The following is a 24,045-nucleotide window of genomic DNA, read 5'->3' as shown; positions in this document are numbered from 1 at the left end:
CGTAAATGTGAGTAGTTGTTTTCAATATATGATGGCCTTTTTTACAGAAAAAAAACATCACGTAGAAGAATAGCAAATTATTTTAAAATTATATAGTTAGTATATGTGTTAGTGGCGGTTAGTTAGTGGCGGTACCAATACATCATTTTCAAAGAAATAGATTCACATTTTCGTAGAATCAAAGAAATCAACATGGAAACAATTATTAAATTGGATGAAACAAAACCAGCTTGGATTAACTCACGCTAGGTTTTAGTGTGTGTTTTTCATGTGTGAGTTAACTTATGCATTGTGAGTTAACTCACGCACGGGTAATATGGACATTTACTTTAAAAATGAGCAAAACCGTTTGGGTAAAGAGCAGATTTCGGCTTTGTTAACCGGTATATAATTTTGGGCCATGCTTACAAATGCTCTAAGAATATTGTTTAAGGAAACCATAAAAACAAAATTTTTCTTGAAAATACAAATTAAAGTGTTGTGAATTCAGACCCAAAATCACATCAATAAAACTATGATGTGTGGAGCAAAGGAAAGTAGTAACCAATATCCAAGTAACCACAAGCAACAACAATAACAAAACCTAGATTTAATCTACGAATCAAAGTGAAAAACACAAAACCGCAAGAAAGAGATAAAGAGAGAAGAGAAACATACACACCAAGAAATGTTTACCTTGTTCGGTCCAACTTGACCTACTCTGGGAGAGATTAATTTCTCCAATCTATTATCAATGAGTTCTCACAAAGATATACTAAAGGGTTACAAGAAATTAGCTTCAACAAGCTCACAAAGAATAAACCTTAATTTCTACCCTTTTCCAAATCTCACCAATGAACTAGACATTCAATGATTTTCACTCACCCAAGGTGTTTTGAAATGTTTCCAAACCTAAGAGAACCCTAATCAAAGACTCTCGACCCTAAAGTTACATCCTTTGATTTCCCAAGATTCTCTTTCTTGAAGCTCGTCTCAAAAAATGATCAATGAATGTTTTTATAGCACCTTGATATTGTCAAAATCGGGTCACAGTTGCCAAAATCGTGTCACGATATGTAATGTACGACCCAAGGTATGAAAACTTTATCACAAAATCGTGTCACAATTTTCCTCAAATAAAAACATTCCATTCAGCCTCAAAAATCAAGCCAAGATATGAAAATCGTGTCACAATTGTTCACTTTTATCAAAATCCAATTTTAACTCACATTGCAACACAAAGACTTGGTTATTCACACATGATTCTTTCTATTGTTATTCCCATGATTAAACGATGGGAATCTAATATTCACATGAGAATAAAATTCAACTTACTATAAATTCTCACTCCCACTCGAAATACTCCTATTATTTTTAATTCTACTGGAAATACTTTTTCTCTGTCAACCAGAAAAACTTTTTACTAGAAATTACGAGGGAAGTGATCCTAATTAGTCTCTTGATGCTTTCACTCATAATAACTGCAAATGCAATTGTCGTTTTATCTTTTTTATGCATTGCTGTGAAAAAAGAGATAATTACTCCCCTATACTCCTTTCTCTTTTTCCAAGAATCCAAAACTCAGTTCAAGAGTTGGCATTTATATGGCCAATTAATTTATTAATTATTTAACTCTTGGAATCCGTGCGAAACAAAATTATTCCCATTTAATTTGCACTCTTTTATATTCGAATGGTCAAATGACAAAATTCATACTGAGATAGTGAGATTTAATTTAGTTAAACTTACGATTAAAATTCCCAAGATCTCGTCCTGAAAATATATTTTTGTTTTCTCGTTAGCTATTTGCAAGTTACCAGCATGGCTGCTACAACTACTCAAACAAAGGAGCAAGTGTCGCTGAAACTTCTGGTGAACAAAGAAACCAACAAAGTCTTGTTTGCTGAAGCAGGAAAGGACTTTGTGGATGTTCTGTTTAGCTTCTTAACATTGCCTTTAGGAACTATTGCAAGACTTGTAGAGAAGGAGTCTAGCGTGGGGCCTGTTACACTTGGTTGTCTGAACTCACTCTATCATTGTGTGGAAGATCTCGATGAAGGGTGTTTGGGAACGAAGATAAACAAAGAAATGCTGTTGCAGCCAGCCAACTCATCAGAAGACTATTGTAGCAGTCTTAAACTTAATATTGACGATACTGAGCCCACAAAGTATTTCTTATGCACCAAGTTTCCTAGCTGTGTGGACCGGTGTTTGAGCATTTCTTTAGATAAATTTAAATGTAGGTGTAAGAATCCTCTGAATCGTTCAGTTATGATGAAACATTTCCGCAATGGATTTGTGAATAGTGGTGCAACTTTTATTATTAAGGATGATTTGACTGTCATGCCAAACTCCATGGATGTTACAAACTTTTCTCTACTCCAGAACTTTGGAATAAAAAGTGCAAGTTCTGTGAAGGAAATGAACGTCAGTGTCACTAAAGAAAAGGTTTTATATTTCATTTTTTTTGTTCTCTACCTATATGTTTGGTTGTTTTCTAGAACCCTACATTAAACAAAATAAATTCGTTTTTAAATTGTATTCTCTACAGGTATTGGATCTGCTGAAGTGTTCTTTGTTTTCAAAGACACCGCTAACAGATTTGTTTTTAAGGGGCAATAAAGACCAAAAACCATCACTAGAGAGGCCAAGATTCGTTTTTAAATTGTATTTTCTACAGGTATTGAATCTGCTGAAGTGTTCTTTGTTTTCAAAGACACTGCTAACAGATTTGTTTTTAAGGGGCAATAAAGACCGAAAACCGTCACTAGAGAGGCCAAGATTCTTCCAAATCACGTTAAAGCTTGTTACAAGAAAATCGGACAACAAGTTTTTGTATGCTCAAGGGGAACATGATTTTGCTGATATGCTTTTAAATTTTCTCGTTTGTCCTTTGGGGGGAATTGTACGTTTGTTAGGAGGGAGTTCACTGGGAAGCATTGATGCTTTGCATCATAGCATAGCTTATTTGGATATATGCAATTTTGTTTCAGAAAAAGAAAAGGACATGATTGTTGTTCCTCGATTGGCCTATCAATATTTCCTTTTAAGCAAGGAAATATTACCATCTAGGCTTAATAATTATTGTTGCTATTATCAACCTAGAAAATTCGATATAGAAGGTATTGCTCACAATCAAATTTTCATGACCAATGAACGCATATATGATTGGGGAGATTTCTGTGAACTGTATCCTGAATCACCTAAAGTAAGTTACCAAGGTTATGTTAAGGGACCGAGAATTTACGTGGCCACAGATGACCTGGTCATTTCACCTTTGTCTCCAATCACCCTTTTAGATTTACTCAACCGTTTTAAAACTTCTGTTGGTGATCTGAAGGAAAAGGTTGTCACTATTGGCATCAAAGAGGTGATAAACCCTAAAGATATATTATCTCCTATTTTTCTGCTTTTGTGTTTGATCTTTGAAGTTTAATGTTAGACTGACTTACAAAGTATTTTATAGCAATTGTTCATTTTCGCTTGTTTTCGTTTTGCAGTGTCTCAGCATATTGAAGGCAGCTTTAACATCCACATCTGCTCTATCAAACGGTCTTGCTCACTTGCTAGCTGAAGTTAAGGAGAAGATACGCGAATGAGGACAATAGAGTAATAATATGTTGTGCTTTTAACATATGTGTGAGAGTGAAGTTTGTAAAAGACAATATTGCTATGTTCACTTATTTGTGGTTGTGTCAAGTTTAGAATTTTAGTTAAGATCTTTCAGTATTGGATTTGGAGTACTCTGTTCTGAGTCTCGAATCACAGATATAGAAGATTAATTTCGTTTATTTTCACTTGCTACTAATTGTATTTGATCAACATTTGCATCATACAATTCAGGTTTTCAATAACCTGTGAGGCATGCTACGTTTCTGTCCCCATTTGCATCATACAATATTGCTATGTTCACGTTTCTGTCTCCACTTGGCACTACGTTTCTGTCCCCACCTGCGAGGTATGCTACATCTTGCACAATGGATTGGCGTACGTACAAATTTACTAAAAGCTGTTTTTTCAGCACAATTTGATGGATAGAATAGATGCAAACTAGGATAGTAACTTTTTCAGAAAACACTTTTTTTTTTAAAAGGGGTGTTACTGCTACCATTTTATGCATTTGCTATGACCAAAGGACTGACAAAGTTACAATCACCAGAAACAGTTTATTTCAAGTTTTGAATACTATCATATAAAATTCCATACATCGTTTGCTAGTTGCTACTTGCTGCCATGGCTTTCTACTCAAACAGAAGACTCTGCGCCATTGAAACATGTGGTGAACCAAGAGAGCAACAAAGTCATATTTGCTGAAGCAGGAATGGACTTCGATGATGTTCTATTTAGCTTCTTAACGTTTCCATTAGGAACCATCACAAGACTTCTTCAGAAAGACACTAACATGGGACCGGTTACAATAGGCTGTCTCAACTCTCTCTATCAAAAGTGTGACAAATCTTGACAAAGAGTGTATGAAAAAAGAGATAAGCAAAGAAATGTTATTGCAGCCAAGTTACTCATTGGAAGATTATTGCAGCTTTCTTAAACTTAACATCGATGACACTCAGCCCACAAAGTACTACATGTGTAATGGTAAAGGGAGTTTTCTTACATGAGAGCACTCTTATATTTTGAGCACTTCAACAACATGTGTTGAGTGTGGTCTTCGCATGATCCCTGTTGATAGTTTGAAAACTCTATTCTGCGATGGATTTGTTAATGATGGTGCAACTTTTGTTATTGCTGATGATTTAAGAGTTGTGCAAAACTCCATGGATATTACAAGCTTTGGAATGCTTCAGGATTTCGGAATAAAACACACAACTTCGGTAAAGGAAATGACCGTCAATATCACAAAGGAAAAGGTTTTCTACAACTTTCCCTGTTTCCATAACTTAATTTCATATACTCGCCACTTTGCTGAAGTGTTATTTGTTTTCTAAGTCAGCGCTGACTGATATGTTCTTAGGAATGAAACCTACCAGTGGACAGTTATCAAGCATTTTTTTCTTGTGATGTTCAAAACACCAACAGCATTCAAATCGAAGTGAAGCTAGTTATAAGAAAATCAGACGTAAAGATTTTGTACGCTCAAGGGAGTTATGATTTTGCAAACTTTCTTTTAAGTTTTCTCACATTTCCTTTGGGAGGAGTACTTATACGTATGTTTGGAGGAAACTGTTCTTTGGGTAGTATTGATTCTTTGTACTGTAGCATACTAAATCAAGATGGAAACAAATATTTTGTTACAAAAGAAGCCAAGAATAGAATTGTTGATCCTCATTTAGCCTCACAGTTCAAACTAAGGAACCATATTTTACCAATTCGTCAGCCACGTTCCATGTTTTATTGTCATGACAATTCTTACATGTGAAAACAGAGATTATTCTGACCTTGTAACGGATAAAAATCCAGTTTTCTTTGAACGAACTGTTGAAGGTTATGTGAAAGTACCAAGAACGTATGTCGCCACTGTTGCAGGTGTATGTATGCAATATATCTCTGTTTAGATTTTATTTCTTGTGCAGTATATCTAAGCATATTGAAGGCATCTTTGACCTCAACAGAAGCTCTCAGAAGAGGGAAACTGAGATCATTCAACATCTGTCAATATTATGTTGTGGTTATTTCAATTTTCGATATCACAACTCTATCTAGTTTTGAATTTAGTTATTTTTAACTGGTTACTTGGTTTTGAATTAATAGTGACATTTATGCCGGGTTTGTTTCAAACATGAAACTTAAAAAGAGAGATTTTTATCTTTCATAACTTTTGGTGTTACTCTCTTCAGTCTTCACCAAATATCCTATCACAACTTTCTAGACCAAGTTATTCTAATCACAATTTTCTCTTGTAGATATAACAGTAACCATAATATCACAATTGTGACATTTACATGGACCTCCTAGACAAATTTACATGGACCTCCTAGAAAAAATCACCGACTCATTTTTCAAATATTTTTTGTACGCCGTCGGCCAAGCCTACATTTAATTATGCCAGTAACCCATTAGTAGAACCATTTGTTTTATTAGTTAAAACTCAGCACTCCACACTCGTATTATTTGTGCCTAGTCTAGCTCAAATCAAAATATACATTTAACATTTGGATCCACAACCCACCAAAAACAAAAGCAATTTCAACAGAAGAATAATTTCAATAGCAATTCAAGCAACTAGCAGACTGAGGACACATATGGAATCTTTGTTCCTGAGCTCTGCATCTTTTAAGGATTAATCACAAATTTTTCTTCCTGTTTCTTAATTGACACTTTCATTTCGCATTTTATGCAATTAACACAAGACTCCAGTGTGTTAAGCCACTGTCGACATCCACTGCGTGACATAGTTTAGAATATGATGCTATATGGATAAAGCATATGTCCTTAAGATATTAAGTAGAAATTATCGAAGACAAAAGCTGCATATCCTCACTTCTTGATTAACCAGTATTTTCAGTTTAAAATTTGCGAGAAGCCACAACCCACAAAGCATTTGCGTACAAAATTTATAAAATTAAAATAAGGAAATGGCTTGGAGAGAATTACATCAAAATCTGTAAAGCACCCACTTCAATATATCTACTAACCTGATTTGTCAATTTGTTTTGAACCTGCATGAGCTGCAACAACCAACTTTGCTTTACAAACAATATGCGGATGTAATGTTTTGAACATATGGATCCCTTTACTAACTATAAATCATGACTAGTAAAGGGACAGGAGTATAAGGTCCATCCTGAAGGATGAAGTAAATGAAGAAAACCAGCTACATTCTCGTATCCCGCAAATAGGCATGTTCCTTGATTAGCAAAACTCGCAAATGTATGTAAAGGCATCAAACAATTGACCTACATTTAGTTTGACACGATCTAGAGCACACAAAAGTTGTTTTTGATGGCTGGATGTTGTGGGAACACACTTGGCAACAAGGATCCATCATCCAATCATCTATCATGTATTTTTCTTCATGAGTAGCTAGTTTTCTTTTAATAGATCATGAAGAAATATTATAAACAAAGTTTTGTGTTCAGATTGAAATAACTTATATTTTTAAATAAAATTCATTAAACAAAATAACATATTAATGGTTAAAATCCTTTAACCAACGACTATATGACTTTAGTCTTTAAGACAACAATCAAAACTTCAAACATCACAGGACAATAGATATAAAGTATTCAACATAAAATTCATGCAGATAGGCATTATGTAGTCCATCAATAGTATAAAAATCGAAATATGACTAATAATGAAGCAGAGATTACAAAAACCTTCTTGCACAGCGCTGCGCGTAATTTTCTCATCTCTTTCTACCACCACGCTCTCTCAAGGCTAGGGAGAGTATTTCTCCTCCACTAACATTGTAATATGCAAGTGACATATTGTCCTTGAGAAAGCCTGGCTTTCCACTCAATTTCTGCTTGTTAGCAGGGAGTTGGTTCTCCCCAGCAATTTTTTCCTTCAGGCTTCCAACAGTTTCAGACAGAGATTGCACAGTTATTTCCAGAACTTTTCCTTTGAGATTTCCTTCATCGACATTAGGAACAGATATACTAATGCGAGAAGGTCCCTGATGCTGAGTCAGAAATTTATCCTCAGGGATCAGAGCAGAATCGTCATGCTTCTGCCTCTTTGGTTTTGGTTCCTCTGGATGCGAGGGAGGAGCTTCCTCAGGTGGTGGCGGTGGGGATACTCCTTGAGGCGGAGGTGGTGGATGCATCATAGGCATCATCGCTGATGGTGGATGAAGGTGAGGAACATAAGGTCGTGAAACAGGAACAGGAGTGAACTGAGATCCAGGTGGTGGAGGAATGGGAATTCCTTGGTTATTCCTAGGAAAGGATGGATGCATTGGGGGTGGCCGGAGAGATTGCATCATGTGCATTCCTGGTCTTGGTGGGGGCAATGGAAGGCCAATGCTATTAGGATTAGAATACTGCATGTTATGCATAGGACCACAAGGTACATTCAAAGCTAGTCCAGGTGGTGGTGGAAGAGGACGAACTGAAGGTATACCAGGTCTTGGAGGAGGTGCAGCAGGACCAGGGAGGTTTTTAAATTCATTATTATAAGCATCACTTTGATCGTCACTTTCAATATTTTGTGACATTGCTTGGTTTGCAGTACGACCAATACTATCGCTGTTACCATCCCATATAACCTGCTTAGGTTGCTCATCATTTTTCTTCTCAATTTCAGCCTTAACGGCATTGGAAACCTCTTCCTCGGTAGTACCAAAAATATCAGGACGAGTCCGAGCAAGTCCAACAATGTTTTTTGAGATTTCATCATCTTGTGCCAAAGTCGTTTCTCGAATTTTGGAAAACATCCTTTCTTTCTGTTCTTTGTACTTAGGATTATAGAGAGAAATTTGCATGCGTTCTTACATTTCACTAATAGGAATCAGTTCACCGGTGATTGGAGAAACCACAAACTTAGTTGAATCTCTATCTGCAGGAAGCATGTCTTCTGGTCTCTTCCATTTCTTCACAATCCTAATCGGTGGTTCAGGGTCTTCAGTAACCCTGACTTCACTCTTCTTCCCTTCATCATTGTCTTCCAAACTAGCAGCTCTCATTCCCTCTTCCTCGTCCATTTCCATTTCTACTTCATTCCCTGGCTCAGCAGAATCTTCTTCCATAGGCGTTATCTTTGCTTCTCCTTATCACTCTCCTTATCTCCTTGTAAAAGTTCTTCCATGAACTTGTTGAATTCACTTTATCATTGTGTGGAAGAAGATCTTGATGAAGGGTGTCTGGGGACATATTCAAGCAAAGAAATGTTGCTGCACCCAACCAACTTAGCAGAAGGTTATTGTAGAACTCTTAAACTTAACATTGACGACTCAAATCCAACAAAGTACTTCATATGTAGCAAGTTTCCCAGCTGTGGTGAACATGATTTGAGCATTTCCTTAAATAAATTTAACTGTCAGTGTGGAAATCCTTTGAACCGTTCAGTTATGATGAAAAATTTCGACAATATTTTTGTGAAGAGTTGTGCAACTTTTATTATTAAGGATGATTTGACTGTCATGCCAAACTCCATGGATGTTACAAACCTTTCTCTGCTCCAGAACCTTGGAATAAAAAGCACAAGTTCGGTGAAGGAAATGATGGTCAATGTCACAAAAGAAAAGGTATTATATTTTCCGTTTCCTTCTGTACTTGTTTTTAGTTGTTTTGTTTTTATGGAAGAGGACACATTCCATCGAGAGATCATTGTTTTTCTTTTGTGATCTTGAGAGACCATTGATTGAGGATTTTGAGACTTTTTATTGTATAGATGAGAATGAAATCCAATTCCCCGTGAAGCTTGTTATAAGAAAATCAGACAGCAAGTTATTGTATGCTCTAGGGGAACATGATTTTGCAAATATACTTTTAAGTTTTCATGCTTCTTCTTTGGGTGGAGTAGTGCGAGAATTTGGAGGAAGCTTTGATACTTTGTACAAGAGTATATCTGATTTGGATGAAAACAGATACTTTGTGTCAAAAGTCGCCAAGGACATGCTTGTTTATCCAAAATTGGCCAGACATTATAACGATTTTAGTCAAAATATATTATCAGGTGATGGAAGTGATGGTTATAGATGTTATTATCGACTTAGAAAACACATTGAAGGTATTGGGCACAATCAAGTTTTCATCACTGACAATTTTATTACTGGTGAGGAGAATTTTAAATGGTTGTGGCCTGTTTGTCGTGAAAAACATACAAGCGATGAAGGTTATGTCAAGGGACGACCAAAACTTTATGGGGTGACTGATGACTTGACCATTGCGCCTTTCTCTCCATCTACACTCATAAACTTTATCAACCGTTTTGAAACTCCTTTTGAAGATCTGAAGGAAAAGGGTGTCACCATTGGCACCAAAGATGTAACAAATTCTGTAGATTTATTCTTTTTATTCTGTCTTGTTTTTGAAGTTTAATGCTTTCTAGGAGTATTTTATATTAACTGTTCATTCTACTTTGTTTTCATTTTGCAGTGTCTAAGTATATTGAGGGCAGCTTTGACTTCAACATCTGCTCTAACAAATGGTCTTGCTCACTTCATAACTGAAGTTAAAGAGGAGATACGTAATGAGGACAACTAATTTTAGGACTATATCGCTATGTTTTTATATTTTGGTTTTGAGATCTTTCGGTATAATGGTGTACTTTGTTCTAAGTTTAAAATGACAGATATGCTGGATCTATTTTTTTCACTGTCTTCTGTATTTTCATTGATGTTAGTTGCATCATAAAAATCACTTTATTAGTATAATCTTCATTGATGTTTAAAGTTATTCTCAAGTACAAGTTATGCTAAAGATATGATTTGAGCTGCAAACTTTTACAATCTGTTATACAAGCTGCCAATTAAAGTAACACGCAATGTTTCAAACAGATTTTCAAATTTGAATGTAAAATGTGCATATTTTTTGTTCGGACATTAGTTACTGTGAAGAATCAGGTGGGTGATTGTGGTGTCATTATGAAATCATGAGTCAGGACTGTATGGTTCAACAATTGGAACTATGATTGTGTGTTTGTCTATGCATGGATTAGTAATTCCGAATTTCAAATGGTAGATCGTACACTAAATTTATTCCGTGTAATTCATGTGCATAAAAATTTACACACTGAATTTATTTACAAATCTGCATCAAGAAAGTACATTAGTTAAAGAGGAGAGGGAAAGAAACAAAACTGATGGTGTTAAAAATGAAATAACAACAAAATAGTAAAACTAGCAACGTTGCTCATTACAAATTTCCTTATGGCATGCATATCTTAAACAACAACACAATATTATATCTTCTTATTTCTCCTCCTTAACTTGGGTTAACAAAGTGACAGACCATCGGTGAATGCAGAAGTCGAGGTTAAAGCTTCTTTTAGTCCCGGAGAAAATCAGTCTGTCACAAAAACTTCAAACGCAAAAGCACATAACGATCATGATGAAGTTATACAAATTTTACATACTTACCACTTCGAAGCCAATCATGACAACTTTTTACTTCAAATCATTAAGAAGAGTTTAGAAACGGTGATGTAACTATATAGTTTGAAATTAGAGACAACAATTGATCCACGACTAGATCATCTATATATAACCACATACATTTCTTGTCTCTTGACATAATCTTCAGAACATCCTGTATTAACCAGTTTCCTTTTTCTAAGATTTTCCTCAACTCTAATCTTTATCCCTTTTGAAAAGTGTGACATGAATTACTCTTTCGCGTGCGTTGGTAATAACAATATTGCAAAACACTTAGCTTGAGAAGCATGTTACTTCAAAAGTCCCATCATTAAAGATCACCTCATTCCTCGTTTTCCAAATTACCCACAAAGCGGCATACCAAATAATCCAAAAGCCATGTCCAGGGGCGAATGCTTGTACAGGAGAGGGGTAGCTATGGCCACCCCAAAAAAATAAATTTTATTGAGTTAGTAGGTATATTTTTATGTTTAGCTACCCCTAATAATATATATTTGGCTACTCCAAGTTCGATTTTAGGTGCAATAATTTTTTATAACTTTGGTTACTTTCGGGTGGCCACCTCATAAAATTATTGCTAGCTTCGCCGCTGGCCATGTCTAACTTTCTTGGATGACACTTCTTGCGACCAACATTCAAGATGAACAAACAAGTTATTTGGAATGATAAAATGAAAATCCAGCCAACACATTAACAAATGCCACACCCTTTGGACCTCAACACAATGCAAAAAAAGATGAATAACCGATTCCTCCCTAGAACCACAAAAAACGAAATTCAAAGAACTTTCGGCTTCCAAAACCCCTCTCACCGCTAAATTCTCCGTAGTTGGAACCCGGTTAAGAAGCATTGTCCAAACGAACGCCAACACTTTCAACGGTGCCCGACTCTTCCAAAGGTACCCAAACACTACCTCTTCACTTCTATTCACTTCCCCCTCTAACAACCACAACTCCTCTAGAACCTTTCATTTAAATCGGCTAGGTTCATGAGCAATCCATCAATACTTCCCAGATAACTATTCCCTTCTAACTAGTGTAAAACTCCAAACAATGGAAATGCATTTCTCAATCATATAATTAAGTCTGCAAAATCTTGTCCCTCTTGAGCATACAACATAATGTTATCTGATTTTCTTACACCTAGCTAGCTTCAGGTTATGAATATCACCACTAGTAATGTTTTTCACACATACAATAATTAAAATAATAATTCAATACAATATGCAAGAAATAAATTATATATAAGATATATTCAAAGTTAAATATAAAATCAAAGATATAAGAAATATGTATATTCAGGCTTGCTAGAGAATGAACAGCAAAGAAAGATTCATGAATAGCAGCCAAAAAAATATATTAAACAAAGAAAAGGCAAATGTAGGAGGATCAGTTCACCATGAAATCACGAGTAGTGAATTACTAGTTGTGGCCGATAAACACTACTATAAAAACATCTTTTAGCGTCGACTAGAAACACACGCGAAAAGGGTAAAAATGAATGCTAACACTAATTTAGCGTCAAAGTTGGGGCTTATGCTAAAACGGTTGAAGATAAAGGGTAGTGTCGGCTACAGACCATCCGAGGCTACTTTAGCGTTGATTTGGCTGGCGGAGTTAAAATCCGACTATACTCTTAGACGAGGCTAATATAGCCAATATAAAAAAGTCAACCAAATCATGACGGGTGGGCCAAAACAGACGCTAAATTCAACCACATAAGGTTCAACCAAATGACAACATTGGAGAAGATATATTTGAAGTAACACCTATAGTAGAAACATGTTGATTATGTAGTAACGATAGTAGATTAGATGCAGAGCAGTCAAATCACTAGAAGTAAGAAAAACTATTAAGAGGGGTCTAGAGATTAACAAGCTAGAGAAATACATGACTTTATGTAAAACTATGACATCGTTTGATTTATGTAGTTAACCTCACTTGATAGGATACGACATGTTATATTACTAGATATTTCTGTGTCTAAGGAATGAGTTTTTCAATTTTTTTCTTTCATGTTTCTGATGTGTTAATAGAAAATAATTTTTTCCTACAAAAAATAATTCATTTAACTATTATAATTTAAGGATTTGGTGTACCAATACACTCAAATTGTTAAGTGTACCATAGAATTTGCCTTATACCATTACTTTTTTATTCTAATTTTTATATATTTTTTCTAAAAATATTATTATTTTTATATTAAATATTCATTTCATCTGTTCTATTCAACGTTGAATAACACATGAAACACGTGAGAGAATAAACTTGACAAAATCTATTCTCCCTATCTATCTTATTTTGTTAAATTAAAAAAAAAAAGTTTAAATTGCACATTTGGTCTCCTAAATAATTTAAGAATTTGTTTTGGTCCATTAATTTATAAAAAAAGTTTCGTTTTGGTCTTTCAACTATAAATTGCATATGATTTTTTAAAAGTTCTGTTTTGGTCGGTCAATTTGGTCTCATTATGTTAATTTTAACCATAAATGTATATATTTCTCTCAAAAAACCATAAATGTATATATGATGGACTAACATTGTAGATGTTCCACCGTAAACCTTATTAATTTATTTAATTTTAACTCTTTGATCATTTTGAAATAAAATAGACCCTTGGACCATGCAAGACTATTAAATCTAATAGTCAACCACCAACACATAATTTTTCTTTCCTTTTCTTCACCTTCTATTTTCTCTTCTTCATCAACCTTCATAAAAAAAATACCTAGATAACCAGAAAAAAAACTGAAATTTGACATTATAAAATCATAAACGCTTAATTGCACTTTTGACCCTTAAGTTTCTCAATTGTGCTATTTTGGCCTTGCTAGTTTTTTTGAGCTATTTTGATCCCCCATTTTTATCCCATTATGATCTTCAAATCTTGTCACTCACCCATTTGGGGTTAGCCTAGTGGTTGGCTTGGGATTTTAGAGTGTGCTCCTCTCAAGGTCTCAGGTTCGACTCCCTCCGGTGCCAATTTCGGTGGGCAAGTCCATACAGAGCTTTGCTCTGGCTTAAAACGGGACCTCCGCAAGTGGGCGGTAAGATTGGTCCCCTCAAATTAGTCAATCCTTGGATCGGATACCGAGTTTTCAAATATATATATATATATATATATCGACACTCACATGTGGTTAGATTTATTTGAGGTATGTGATAGTAACATAGACCCTTTACACTTAATCATCTTTCACCTTTTCATCTCCTTCACTACCAACCTCGCTCAACCCAACTTATGTTTTTCTTATTCCTCTCGAAAATTACTATATACCTAAAGCTTCTTCAATCGGTTGTAATAAAAATTCCAAAATGGAGCATGATTAAAAAATACACCTTTCCATGTTAACTACTACACTCAACATATAAAAATTAAAAAAAAATTGTGGAAAATAAGAATAAAAAAGTTGTTCTTCTCTTGGATCCACCTATTAAACAAGTTTTTAATAACGATCCACCAACATAAACTTTGCTTTACTTGGTTCATCTTTGTTTTTAATCTTAAGCAAAATTGTTACTTCCTTCGTTTCATAGAAGGTGTCCTATTTGAATTTAACACGATAATTAAGTAAATAATTATTGTACCAAAAAAAAAAGTAAATAATTAATAATATTGATTTTGATGACAAAATATTTATCATTTACTAAAACACCATTTTTAATTATGGTTGGTGGAATAATGTATGGATGATTGAAATATAATAAACACGAGTATGTTAGTGGACAGAATAATAAATGTTATATGAGCAATGATATTTGTATATTCATTTATTGGAAATTTTGGTGACAACCTTGTTTCTCTCTTTTTATTGGTAAAAAATAATAGAGAGAGAGAGAGAAAAAAAAAGGAAGAGAGAGAATAATTACATATGAGTATGAAAGAGAAAATTGTCAAAAAATTATAATAAAATGGTTGTACAAATGTCATTTCTCATGTCGTATTATTTACCGTAAAAAGGTCAAATAATTTAAGACAAAAAAAATTATGAAAGAAGACACATATCGTTAGTAGGAGGGAGTAAAATTTTTCTAAATCTAGGCCACACGTTTTAATTCATGGCGTTGAGTATTGACACGTGGAAAAAAGATATGTTATTTAAGGCCGGAAGAAGTTTTGGATTAAGAAGCTATGTTAGTGGGTAAAAGACGGAGGAGATATCGTTGTAAGCGTACCTCAATTGATAATAACAATGAATAATATATGTAAGGTTTTGCTTCAAATCCTGATAAAAAAAAAAAAAATGTGAGAGAAGAGAAGAAATGAGGAAATATGATTAGGTGCGAAAAGACTATGTTAATATCATAGACCTCAAATAAATCTAAACATATATAAGTGATGTGCTTTAAAATTAGAAAGAGGTTAAGATGGGGACAAAATAGCTAAAAAAAACAAGGGAGGTCAAAACAGCGTAATTGAAAATTTGAGGGATAATTGAGAAATCTTTCATTTTTTTTGTAAAAGTATTTTTTTTAGATAATGATAAATTAATAGTTATGATTATTATATTTTTAATTTTAAAAAAATTATAACAATATAAATTAAATTTGAAGAATCATACAAACCCTACAAAGTCCCTCAAAACCCTCATAAAATACAATTTTTGTGTTCCCAAAATAAGAAAGTTTTATATTATGAGGAAAAATAAACCCTCTATAACTAGGCATGACAACAAAATTCATACATGTATCTGGTTATCCGCTTGAACCAAATTCAATTTGACGGGTTTTTCCTGTTTTAGCTGGGATTGGGTATGAGTTTAAGTTTTTCCTGATTTTAAAACATCTGTATGGGACGGGTAGCGGGTATATAGGTACTCACCCCCATTGGCGGATCTTGAGTTTATTTCTCGAGGGTGCCAAATATTTGTAGAATATATACTAAAAAGTTTCAAGAAATATACAATTTTGTAAACTGGTGTAACGGTACAATTGCATGAATATAACATGAGAGATTCTGGTTCAAATCCCACTAGGACCTTTTTTTTTTGTATAAAATATGAATAATTCGTCAAAATATATAATAAACAAAAGGTGCCATGGGGTTCGAGAACTCACAACCTTTTACTGATAAGAAGACTGCATAATTGTTGCAACACTAGCATATAAGTTGTTATATCATGCCTAATATGACATTTGTATAAAGGCTGAGGGGTGCAGTGGCACCTGGGGGTCTCTAAAGAGATCCGTCCGTGCCCACCCCGATCCTATACCCAAACCCGTCCCGAATGGAGAAAATTATTTTTATGTTGACATGTCTTGTTATTTTGTTTGATAATTGTCGTGCTATAAAAATTATCATTGATATTTAAAGGAATAACTAAATCAATCGGTCTAATAAATGCTAAAGTGAGCATATTACTGGATAATGCATTACAACATTTCTCTAGAGGTTGCAAAAAAACTTCTATTTTTTATTAAAAAAAATATTGAATGCAGGGACAGGGATGAGGCGGGGATACCCGAACCCGTCGGAGACGGGGATGAGATTTAATTTCTCATCCACATTGGATATGTGTAGGGTAACAAGTAAGTATATGAGAATCGGGTAAGGGGACCAGAAATGTAAAACCCGTCCTCACCCGCCTCATTGCCATGCCTATCTAAAACCCTTCCCTCCCATTTTCCTTTCCTTCTTCCACTTGCTTATTTTTTCAAAAACTATTCCCTCCATTTGAGTTAATTGGCTCAAACCTCTCATATTTCCTCTTACGTTATTGAAACGTGCGTATCAATTTACTAACCCCTAATTATGTTCTTCCCTATTTTTTTGAGAAATTTTTATGTTCTTTCCTTGAAAACCACATTTGGTTTATTCGCTAACCGGCAATTAACGTCTTACGAGGTAAGTGATCCTAATCAAAGTCTCGTTAACTCAAGATTAATGGAAAGGCAGTGCCATTATCGTCTAATGCATTTGCTGTGGAAAAAGTGCTAATTAATTAAAGCTATCAATACATTCAGAATGAAAGCTATTCATATACTTTAATACCCGTTTCACAAGAATTGCCATTAAAAGCGATTTTGAATCCATTATGCACTGCACCCTTATATATTACTACTATTAGAGTCCACCGGAGTAACACATTTATCAGCTTTTTGAATTTAAAACTTCCAACTTCTCTTTCGCTAGTTACTTGCTTCAATGGCCGATAATAAATCAGAGGAGCAAGTAATGTCTTTGAAACTTCTAGTGAACAAAGAAACAAACAAAGTCTTATTTGCTGAGGCAGAGAAACACTTTGTTGACACTCTGTGTAGCTTCTTAACATTGCCATTAGGAACAATTGCAAGACTTCTGCAGAAAGAGTCGATTATCGGTCCTGTTACAATTGGTTGTCTCAATTCTCTCTATCAAGGTGTGGCAAATCTCAACAACAGTTATTTCTTGTATGAAACTATCAAAGAAATGTTACTGCAACCAAAGAACTCATCTGAGGATTACTGCAACACTCTCAAATTTAACATTGATGATACTGAGCCAACCAAGTACTGCATATGTACTGAATTTGTTCATATCGGATGCGAATTTAGTTTGTATACTTCCAATACCAAAAGCTGTAATTGTGGGAGTCCTTTGACTCTTCAAGTTTTACCGAAACCTTACTGCGATGGGTTTGTTACAAATACAACTTTTGTTATTACGGACAATATAGTTGTCATGCCACACTCAATGCATGTTACAGGCTATGGCTTACTCAAGAATTATGGGATAAAAAGCACAAGTTCACTAAAGCAAATGACTGTCAATGTTACTAAGGAACAGGTTTTTATATCTACAATATTATGTTCTTGAAATCATTGCTTGTTTATCATTTGCTCTAGATACAAACTCTTTAATTTTTCGTGCTCTATTAATTAGAATTCTATACAGGTACTGGATCTTCTGAAGTGTTCTTTAATTTCCAAGTCCCCTTTGACAGATATGTTTTTGCGAAAGAAGCCGACCCTTGAAAGGTCATGCATTTTCTCATGCAATGTTCAAAATAGTAGTAATATTGAAATCAATGTGAAACTAGTTATAAGAAAATCGGATGGAAAAGTATTGTATGCTCAAGGGGACGAATATTTTGCAAACTTACTTTTATGTTTTCTTACATTTCCTTTGGGAGGTGTGGTAAGTAAGCTAAGAGGAGATTGTTCCTTGGGAAGCATCGAAAGATTGTACAACAGTATAGTTGATATAGATGAAACATATTTTGTGTCAACAGAAGCCAAGAAAAGACTTGTTGATCCTGTTGTTGCCCGTCAGTTCAATTTCAGCAAGCAGATATTACCAACTCAGAAAAGTTATGTGGACTATTATTGTTACTACCATGGTGAAAATTTTGAACAGAGTATTACTCATAATAAATTTTTCATAAGTCATGAAGTTTGGAGTAATAAGAGAAACCGTAGAGAATTGGTCCTACGTAATAATTCCAAAACACATAAAGGTTATGTCAAGGGATTGAAAATATATGTGGCTACTGATGATTTGATCATTTCACAATCATCTCCAATTACATCTTTAAATTTAATTGATTGTTCCGGAACTCCTCTCGGTGACTTGAAAGAAAAGGTTGTTACCATCGGTGTCAAGGAGGTGAGAAAGATTTAATCGTGTAGATTTTTAATCTTCTTGTTTTGATGCTTGAATATTGATTTTCTAGGAATATTTTTACTATTTGCTTATATTTTCCTTGTTTTCTTGTTGTATAGTGTTTTAGCATATTGAAGGCTGCTTTGACTTCAACATCTGCTCTAACAAATGGACTTGCTCATCTGTTAACCGAAGTTAAGGAGGAGAAATAGACTAACCATTGTGCTGTGTTTTGTATGTTTTATGTTAAATGAAAGTTTGTAACAGACAACAGGGCTAGACTTGCTATTTTTGGGTTATTTCAGTTTCTATCATTATTGTCTTTAGATCTTTAAACTACTGTGTACTTGGTCCTCCTGAATTTACAATGAAATATATCCAAGATCGTTTTTGTTTCATTCCTTTTCACATAAACCTTTCTTTATTGATATAGTATTTATCATACAAATAACTTAGGCTTTGTTTGGGAGATTGGAGGGGACGGTTTTGGAAAAAAGGAAGGAGTAAGTGGAAGAAATAGAAGACATTGGGAGGAACATGATATGCCTCAAAGTTGAAGAAATAAAACCATCGGAACATGATATGCCTCAAGTATTTTTTCGACTGCTGAAAATAATATGCTAGTTTACACATTACACAAGCTGATCCTGGGTGACTCCTAGGGTGGACGACCTTATAAGTAGTCCACTATGGACAAATGCTTAAAATTATCAGAAATTCCAAAGGTTTACTATTAAAAAATGAAACTCATGACCTTTCTAAAGCTGTGTTTTTGCCTTCTGTTATGGACGGAAATAAAACTCATAAGTAGTGCACTATGGGCAAGTACTTAAAGTTCTGTTTTCGCCTTCTGTTAGGGTCTGTTTCTGTTTTTGGTGAGAAGGGTGCTGCCTGCTGTCCACGGCTGCCTTATGTCAAGTCTTTGGCTGTTTGTTTATTTGACCATCGTACCGTTACATGTATGGTCGGTGCTTTGTTTGGTTCATTTGTCGGCTTTTGCACGCCCAGTGCAAGCTTGGCCTTAAATAAATTTGATGATTTCATAAACAATATCTTGCACGAGTATACACATTAGCTTATATAAATTCATCCATTATACGTTAGCTTAATGGTTTTTACTAGTGTAGAAAACTATAATTTTGTTAAAGATTGCATAACAATGAAAAATGTATTTTAAATTAAAAACCATACGAAAATTACCTTTGAAATTGTACCAAAGTATATATTTTTTAAAGGTTATCTTATTAACTCCCTTTTTTTATAAGCATCCTTTCATTTTTTTCAGATTAAAAAAAAAGTGGTTAGTAGATTAAATGTAATGTGGGTCTTTCTAACTTCAGTATTATAATAAAAAATTCACATTTTCAGTTCATTATATAAGTGATGTGTGTACTCTATAATATTGACCATATACATAATTTATTGAATGAATGTAAATGATAAAGTTTTGTTTATAATAGTGACTGGAGGGCATATGAGATCTTAACCAATTTTTTTTGCACATTAGCTTATTTTGGGTGGAATTTCCCCCTAAAAAACTCATAAGAGAAATGTTCGGAGCACTCTCTTTCTAACATTTATTTTTTTATTGAGTGAAATCAATGTGAACCTGACCATTTTATGTGGAATATATATCCGAAGTGTTGAAAAGAGAGCGTTCATTACACTCCTCAACTTATAATTAGTAAAGAATGGAGTAATATACAAAAAAAAAAAAAAAAAAAAAATTGTAGAAAAAATAATTACAATTAATGTTACTCCATCCACCTCACAATGAACGGTCATTTTGATTATTTTACACACATTATGAAAAGTGTATAAATGAATGAGAGACATTAATAATTTTACTAAATTATCAACTTTATCATGTATTGGTGTAATCACCATGACCATAAACGTGTAGTGAGATATATATTACTCGGTCTATCCCAAACTATAAGTCGTTTTGTAGAAAATGTTTGTTGTAAATTATAAGTTGTTTGACAATATCAATGAAGCATTTAATGTTATTACTTTCTACTTCATTTAATTATTTAATTTGTTTTTTATATACCATTAACCAAAGATAATTTTAAAAATGACTTTTAATTCCTCTTTCCCATACAACATTAATTAGACATTTAGACTTCTTAATTTGTGTGAAATATTCAAAACTTCATATGCTTTGAGACAGATGGAGTAACTTTTAAGTGGTGAAAATAATATTAATTGGATGGATGAATGGGAACAAACACTCTCTCCGTTTCGCAGTGATTGTCGTTTTAGAAAAAAAAAAAATTGTGATAAAATGATGTCATTTTCATTTCACAGTACTTTCTACTTTTTTCATTTATGCCCTCTAATTATTACTCATACACTACTTTAACAAAACAACTTTCCTCCACCCCTAATTATATAAGTCATGTGAAAAAAAAGTTGTCACTAAATATAAGCACATATGCAATTTAATAGGTGCATATATTTTTTCCAAAACATACCTCTAATTAATATTTTTAATTTATTTTAGAATATGAATACTCAAATTAAAAACAAAAGTAAATTCAATAAAATTCACACACAAACGAATCATATAAACCACACTATACCATGGCCGTTAGTTTTTACTATTTCAAGGACACATGCTCCTCTTTAATTTAACAGGGATGTAAAAAATCATCAAAATTTTACAAAAAAATTTGTAGGGACTAAAAAATATAATTTATTTTTATATCGATTAAAAACAAAACTGCAAATATTTATAAGGATCAAAAACTTAATTAACCCAAAATGAAACAAGTGATCCTAATAAATTAATCAACCGACCACATTATTGGTAAGTGCAAAGGTTGTATTACTCATCATCTTCCTTTTTCCCAAGATATCAATCCTACGAATTAAATTAATTGACATTTATCAGCCTATAAACAAATGATTTAATATAACAACTGAAGATTAAAGTGAATTTACAATCCTTTCCCCTGCATCATAAACGAATGCCAAAATGTCTTGAGTATCATTTTGCAACTTCTGCTCCTTAAAATTTTATTTTTATTTTTCTTTTGCTAGCTGCTACCATGGCTTCTACTACAGAAACAAATGAGTATGTTAAGTTGAAACTTCTAGTGAACGAAGAGAGCAATAAAGTTGTATTTGCTGAAGCAGGGAAAGAGTTTGTTGACATTCTCTGCAGTTTCTTAACAATGCCTTTGGGAACAGTCGCAAGACTTATGCAGAAGGATTCAAGCATGGGACCTGTCTCGGTTGGTTGTCTTAACTCACTCTATCAAACTGTGAAAGATCTCAACAAAGAGTGTCTATGGAAGGATTCAGACAAAGAAATGTTGTTGCAGCCAAAGAATTCATCGGAAGATTATTGCAGCACTCTTAAATTTAACATCGATGATAGTCAGCCGACAAAGTACTTTATCAGGTGTCTGAATAGTTATTGTGATTACAGCTCTACTCTTTACTTGAGCACCTCCATGGATGATGAGCGTTGTAAGTGTAGGAGTGCTAAGCGTTCAGTTGTCCTGAAACATTTTCACGAAGGATTTGTCAATAGTGATGCTTCATTTGTAATTACTGATGACTTGAAAATCATGCCAAACACCATGGTTTATACAAGCTTTTCTCTTCTCAAGAATTCAGGAATAGTCACAAGTTCTACAAAGGAAATGACTGTAATTGTCACTAAAGAAAAGGTTTCTATATCTCTAGTTTGATTCTTTACATGATTGATTGTTGTTTTTTGCTTTCTCTACATATATTCTTTACATGATCTACAGATATAACTTTTATTCCTTTTTGTCTTCAATTCATTTTTGATTAATTGTTATGACTTAATTTACCTATTCAGGTACTAGATCTTCTAAAGTGTGCTTTGGTTTCGAAGTCACCTTTGACTGACATGTTTCTAGGAAATAAACCTTCCATCGAGAGGTCTTCGTTTTTCTCTTGCGAGGTTGAAAATGATTTGAATGCTGATATTCAAATCACCGTGGAGCTTGTTATTAGAAAGTCAGATGGAAAAATATTGTTTGCTCATGGGGAGCAAGATTTTACCGATTTACTATTAAGTTTTCTCACTTTTCCTTTGGGAGGTGTTGTGTGTAAGTTAGGAGGATGTAGTTCTATTGGTAGCATAGATGGATTATACAAAAGTATTGTTGAATTAGATGAAAACCAATGTTTGAAGTCAAAAGAAGCAAAGAATAGACTTGTTGATCCTCATTTGGCGAAGGAGTACATATCAAGCAAGCAGATTTTGCCGATAAACCAGTCACGTGTGAATTACTATTGTTATTATCAAGGGCAAGATTCCAAGCAAAGTATTGTTGATTGTAAATTTTTCATAACTAATGAATACAGGAGAGATGAAGGAAAATATGTAGAAATGCACCTAGTTAAGGACAATGAAAATACAAGAAATGAAGGTTATCTCAAGGGACCAAGAACATACCTAGCTACAGATGACTTGGTTATTGGACCTTCATCTCCAATTTCAGTTCTATTATTAATCAATCTTTGCAAATTCCTCTAGACGACCTTAAGAAAAAGGTGGTCACCATTGGTATGAAGGAGGTAAGGAATAAAGTAAAATCTTTAGATCTTTCACCTTCACTTTTTTGAATTTTTGTGTTGGAAGTATTCATGATACTAGACTAATCGACAATATTTTTTGTTTTCTTGATGTAGTGTCTGGGAATATTGAAAGCTGCTTTAACCTCAACATCTGCTCTAACAAATGGTCTCAGTCACTTGTTAACCGAGGATATGGAGGAGAATTAACAAGTGTTATTGTTGAGTTATGTTTTAAGTTTAGAAAAAATGTTGATGAAATTGTAACAGGAAATTGTGAGTTGTGACTGGGATCTATGCAATACTGTTTTCCTATCTTTTCTTTCTACTAAGCAGAAATTTTCCCTATTTTTGAAGCTTACCCATGAACCATTTCTGCTCGTGTTTGATCTCATGTTATAATGTTGGTTTAATTACTTAAATAAAGAAAAGGTTTAATATCATTAATTTGGGCTTTTTATCTCTGCCCATTTCACTTCAAATTGGGTAAGAAGTTTGATTTTTAATGACAAGAGCAATTTAGAAACAACACACTACAGATAAGGACATTCTCCAGCAAGATGAGAACGATCAAATCAACTTGTTTATTTGATTATTGGCATCACTCTATACAATGTAGAAATTAAAAGTTTAATACAACATACTTAACCACTTCTACATTCTAACAAAATTTATTCCATAATTTAAATTGTCAAGAGAAATGGTACAGCGTTCCGCTATGCTTCAATTGTTGTAATTATTGTATACTCCCTCCGTCCCTATATATAAGACCCTTTTGCTAAAATCACGGGAATTAAGATAGTGGATATTTGTATTAAAGTTGTTTGTAATCACTATTGTTTTTACAATTTTATCCTTTAAGAAAGAAGGTTAGTTTATGTTTTCAACATGTTATTTATTGTTGATTGAAAAAAAAAAAAGATGTATAATAAATA

The 24,045-nt window shown here is 33.8% G+C and overlaps 4 protein-coding genes and 1 pseudogene across 4 annotated transcripts; 4 read left to right on the top strand and 1 right to left on the bottom strand.

Moving 5' to 3' along the window:
• Positions 1–1,800: 1,800 nt before the first annotated feature.
• Positions 1,801–3,578, top strand: LOC25498606 (uncharacterized). Its single transcript, XM_024770939.1, has 3 exons — positions 1,801–2,427; positions 2,531–3,349; positions 3,480–3,578. The coding sequence occupies exons 1-3, from the start codon at positions 1,801–1,803 to the stop codon at positions 3,576–3,578; spliced, it is 1,545 nt and encodes a 514-aa protein (XP_024626707.1).
• Positions 3,579–7,282: 3,704 nt separating this feature from the next.
• Positions 7,283–8,747, bottom strand: LOC25498604 (probable splicing factor 3A subunit 1; annotated as a pseudogene).
• Positions 8,748–8,761: 14 nt separating this feature from the next.
• On the top strand, positions 8,762–10,082 carry LOC25498603 (uncharacterized). The gene is made up of 3 exons (XM_024770938.1): positions 8,762–9,121; positions 9,180–9,875; positions 9,975–10,082. Exons 1-3 carry the CDS (start codon positions 8,762–8,764, stop codon positions 10,080–10,082), a joined length of 1,164 nt encoding a protein of 387 aa, XP_024626706.1.
• A 7,034-nt stretch (positions 10,083–17,116) lies between these two features.
• On the top strand, positions 17,117–18,765 carry LOC25498602 (uncharacterized). Its single transcript, XM_013593533.1, has 3 exons — positions 17,117–17,737; positions 17,846–18,556; positions 18,673–18,765. Exons 1-3 carry the CDS (start codon positions 17,117–17,119, stop codon positions 18,763–18,765), a joined length of 1,425 nt encoding a protein of 474 aa, XP_013448987.1.
• A 2,841-nt stretch (positions 18,766–21,606) lies between these two features.
• LOC25498601 (uncharacterized) lies at positions 21,607–23,320 on the top strand. Its single transcript, XM_024770937.1, has 3 exons — positions 21,607–22,233; positions 22,389–23,036; positions 23,228–23,320. Exons 1-3 carry the CDS (start codon positions 21,607–21,609, stop codon positions 23,318–23,320), a joined length of 1,368 nt encoding a protein of 455 aa, XP_024626705.1.
• The last annotated feature ends 725 nt before the right edge of the window (positions 23,321–24,045 follow it).

This window comes from Medicago truncatula, chromosome 7 (genome assembly GCF_003473485.1).
Source record: "Medicago truncatula cultivar Jemalong A17 chromosome 7, MtrunA17r5.0-ANR, whole genome shotgun sequence".
Classification (NCBI taxonomy): domain Eukaryota; kingdom Viridiplantae; phylum Streptophyta; class Magnoliopsida; order Fabales; family Fabaceae; genus Medicago; species Medicago truncatula.
Note: the sequence above shows the minus strand (reverse complement) of the source record. Positions and strands in the feature narration are given on the sequence as shown.

Coding starts and splice junctions, on each gene's coding strand:
- LOC25498606 (XM_024770939.1), top strand. CDS start 1,801: ATGGCTGCTACAACTACTCAAACAAAGGAGCAAGTGTCGCTGAAACTT. Junction 2,428..2,530: donor TCAGTGTCACTAAAGAAAAG/GTTTTATATTTC, acceptor TATTCTCTACAG/GTATTGGATCTGCTGAAGTG. Junction 3,350..3,479: donor TCACTATTGGCATCAAAGAG/GTGATAAACCCT, acceptor TTCGTTTTGCAG/TGTCTCAGCATATTGAAGGC.
- LOC25498603 (XM_024770938.1), top strand. CDS start 8,762: ATGTTGCTGCACCCAACCAACTTAGCAGAAGGTTATTGTAGAACTCTT. Junction 9,122..9,179: donor TCAATGTCACAAAAGAAAAG/GTATTATATTTT, acceptor TTTTTATGGAAG/AGGACACATTCCATCGAGAG. Junction 9,876..9,974: donor CCAAAGATGTAACAAATTCT/GTAGATTTATTC, acceptor TTCATTTTGCAG/TGTCTAAGTATATTGAGGGC.
- LOC25498602 (XM_013593533.1), top strand. CDS start 17,117: ATGGCCGATAATAAATCAGAGGAGCAAGTAATGTCTTTGAAACTTCTA. Junction 17,738..17,845: donor TCAATGTTACTAAGGAACAG/GTTTTTATATCT, acceptor AATTCTATACAG/GTACTGGATCTTCTGAAGTG. Junction 18,557..18,672: donor TTACCATCGGTGTCAAGGAG/GTGAGAAAGATT, acceptor CTTGTTGTATAG/TGTTTTAGCATATTGAAGGC.
- LOC25498601 (XM_024770937.1), top strand. CDS start 21,607: ATGGCTTCTACTACAGAAACAAATGAGTATGTTAAGTTGAAACTTCTA. Junction 22,234..22,388: donor TAATTGTCACTAAAGAAAAG/GTTTCTATATCT, acceptor TTACCTATTCAG/GTACTAGATCTTCTAAAGTG. Junction 23,037..23,227: donor GACCTTCATCTCCAATTTCA/GTTCTATTATTA, acceptor TTCTTGATGTAG/TGTCTGGGAATATTGAAAGC.